Source organism: Geospiza fortis, unplaced genomic scaffold (genome assembly GCF_000277835.1).
Source record: "Geospiza fortis unplaced genomic scaffold, GeoFor_1.0 scaffold241, whole genome shotgun sequence".
Taxonomy (NCBI): domain Eukaryota; kingdom Metazoa; phylum Chordata; class Aves; order Passeriformes; family Thraupidae; genus Geospiza; species Geospiza fortis.
Genome location: NW_005054491.1, coordinates 1,034,550 through 1,037,071, shown reverse-complemented (window position 1 = coordinate 1,037,071; position 2,522 = coordinate 1,034,550). Strand labels below are relative to the sequence as shown.

The 2,522-nt window shown below is 65.7% G+C and overlaps 1 protein-coding gene across 1 annotated transcript in view; it reads right to left on the bottom strand.

Annotated features, from left to right (window-relative positions):
• Positions 1-2,522, bottom strand: part of APC2 (APC regulator of WNT signaling pathway 2) — a gene marked incomplete at its 3' end in the record, with an annotated part of 6,381 nt that continues 3,859 nt past the window's right edge. The window contains 1 exon segment of the mRNA XM_031063275.1: positions 1-2,522. This exon segment is cut by the window's right edge and continues 110 nt beyond it. Coding sequence (XP_030919135.1) covers positions 1-2,522 — 2,522 coding nt within the window.

The window sequence follows — 2,522 nt, the reverse complement described above, 5'->3', positions numbered from 1 at the left end:
CGGGTCGGTGAAGGAGTCGTCGTCCTTGAAGAGGTCGCGGGCGGTGGCTCGCAGGTGCTTGGGGACGCCGGGGTGGCTGTGGGCCGGCACCAGCATGTACACGGGGACGTGAAGCGGCTTCTTGGTCTGAGGGTGCAGCACCTGCCCGGACAGCAGCGAGGTCTTGACCTTGCGGAAGCGGGAGGGCATGGCCGAGCTGATGCACTCCTTGAGGATCTCGATGTCGTCGTCGTCGGGGGGCTCGGGGCGCTCGGCCCTTCGCCGGCCCTCCAGGTACCGCTCCTCCCGCCGCTCCTCCCTCTTCTCGTGAGCCGCGAAGTTCAGGCTGTTCTTCTCCGGGAAGGTGGGGATCAGCTTGAGCTCCACGTCCTTCTGGACGTAGTGCTCGTGCAGGGGCAGGGCGCTCAGGCTGGAGGCGCACGAGAAGTTCTCGTTGGGTTTCTCCACCGTGAAGTAAACCATGGAGTCCAGGTCCTGGGGCAGCTGGAAGCGTTCCTTGAAGTCGGTGATCTCCATGAACTTCTTGACGTTGTTCTCCCACTGGATGTTGAACTGGCTGGTCTCCTTCTCAGGCTGGCAGCCCAGCTCGAAGAGCGGGGTCTTGCTGCGGCTGGGGGGCATGGTCTGCCCGGGGCTGTCGGGCAGCTCGCTGGGGCTGATGGTGCCGCTGATCATTTCGCTGCACGGGTCGCTCTGGATGGAGCTGGCGATGGAGGGGCTCTCGAAGCTGCCCAGGGAGCTGACGGAGCTGCAGCGGCTCATCACCAGCGGCGTCTCCTGGATGTAATTCTCTGAGGAGCTCGAGGGCGTCAGGTCCTCCTGGCGCGAGGGCGAGGCCTCCCGCAGGAAAACCTTGTCACGCTTCGGGAAGGGGATGGTGATGGGCTGGGAGATCCCCACCGGTGTGGTGGCACCTGGATCCACCACCTTCTCCTTCTCCTGCCTCCCATCCTCCTCCCCTTCTGCGTCCCCTTCCTCCATCTCCAGGATCTCCAGGGAGGAGTCGCTATCCAGGTCGTTCTCGCTGTGGCTCTGCCCATCCAGCACGTTGTCTGCCGAGGAGAGGGAGGACAGGGAGCTGCACCGGGAGAAGCAGATTGGGGTGTCCTCCACCGAGTACTTCTGCACCGACTCCTGCTCTGCCGAGGCCGGTGGCTGGGCCGGCAGCTTCTCCGGGATCTTGCTCAGGGGCTCGGCTGCCTGCAGCAGTGCCGGGGGGAGCCAGGCTTGCTTCCTGCCCAGGAGGGAGGGCTGGTGGCCAGCAGCCGTGCTGCTCTTGGCTAGGGTCTCAAGCATGGGGACGTGCTGGTAGGATGGAGACAGCTTGATGGTGCGAACGTGGGGGTCAGTGGGGGGCTTGGTGCCCACCTCCTTCTTCCACTCCGTCTCCTTCTCTGGCACCTTGGGGCTGGGGAAAGTCACCACCTTCTTGGCCCGTTCGGGCAGGTCCTGCTGCTCAGGTTTGTCCGGCTCGGGGGGCTCGGCACACTCTGGTTTGCCCAGGATGCTCTTGAGGTCGAGCCGGCTGGGCCGCTTCTGGTAGCGCTGCAGCTCATCCCGGTAATCCAGGAAGGCGGCCCTGGGGCAGGGCTTCATGTGCTCCTTGGTGCAGTAGCCGTCGCTGGTGCTGCCGCTGTTGAGGCTGTCAGTGGACAGGCTGGTGTAGGCCGTCTTCAGCCGCAGCAGGGTGTGCGCCCGGCTCAGGCTCTCCCGCTTGGCGAAGCCGCCGGCGTCCGACAGCCGGCACGGCGAGCAGGACTGGGCGCGCGCCTCGTGCCCGTCCTCGGGGCCGTACTGCCAGTCCAGGCAGTGATCCTCGGAGCTGAGGCTGAAGCTGTCGTCCGAGGAGTTGTGCATGGTGGAGATGTCCTCCACCAGCTTGTCGATCTTGGCCACCGTGCTGGAGATCTTGTTGGCCAACGTCTCGGCGGCCAGCGAGACGTCGTCCTCTGGCAGCGGCGCTTTCTTGGGCTCAGCTGCCTTCCCGCTGCCGTCCTTCTCCGGCTCCGGGCAGCGTCGCTGGGCCAGCGCCCGCGGCAGCGCCTGGCCCTGCAGGAAGGAGGAGTTGAGGAACATGGAGAGCACGGAGGCGCTGGCCGTTTCCACGCCGGTGGAGATGTTGGGCACCTCGTCGTCGTCGAAGCAGCCGGAGTCGGAGGCGTAGTCCTTCACCAGGCTCTCCATATGCCGCATCGGTTTCTTGGCGCTCTGCCCCTTCAGGCTCTGCTTCTCCATGGTGTCAAAGGTCTCAGCCAGGTGTTTGGCATCCAGCTCGGCCTCCAGCGCCTTCTGCTTGCGCATGTAGAGCGAGGGCATGCAGGAGCCCGGCGACACCACGGCCGCGTCCTTGTACTTGGGGGGCCGGTTGGTGAGGAGGTTGCGCAGCGCGGCCGCGCTGCCCATGGCGATCATCTTGTGCTTGGAGTGGATGAGGTTGCGGAGCATGCTGACCGCCCCCAGGTCCCACAGCAGCTCCTGGTCGCGGGGGCTGCGGGCTGACAGGTTCCAGAGGGTGCCGCAGG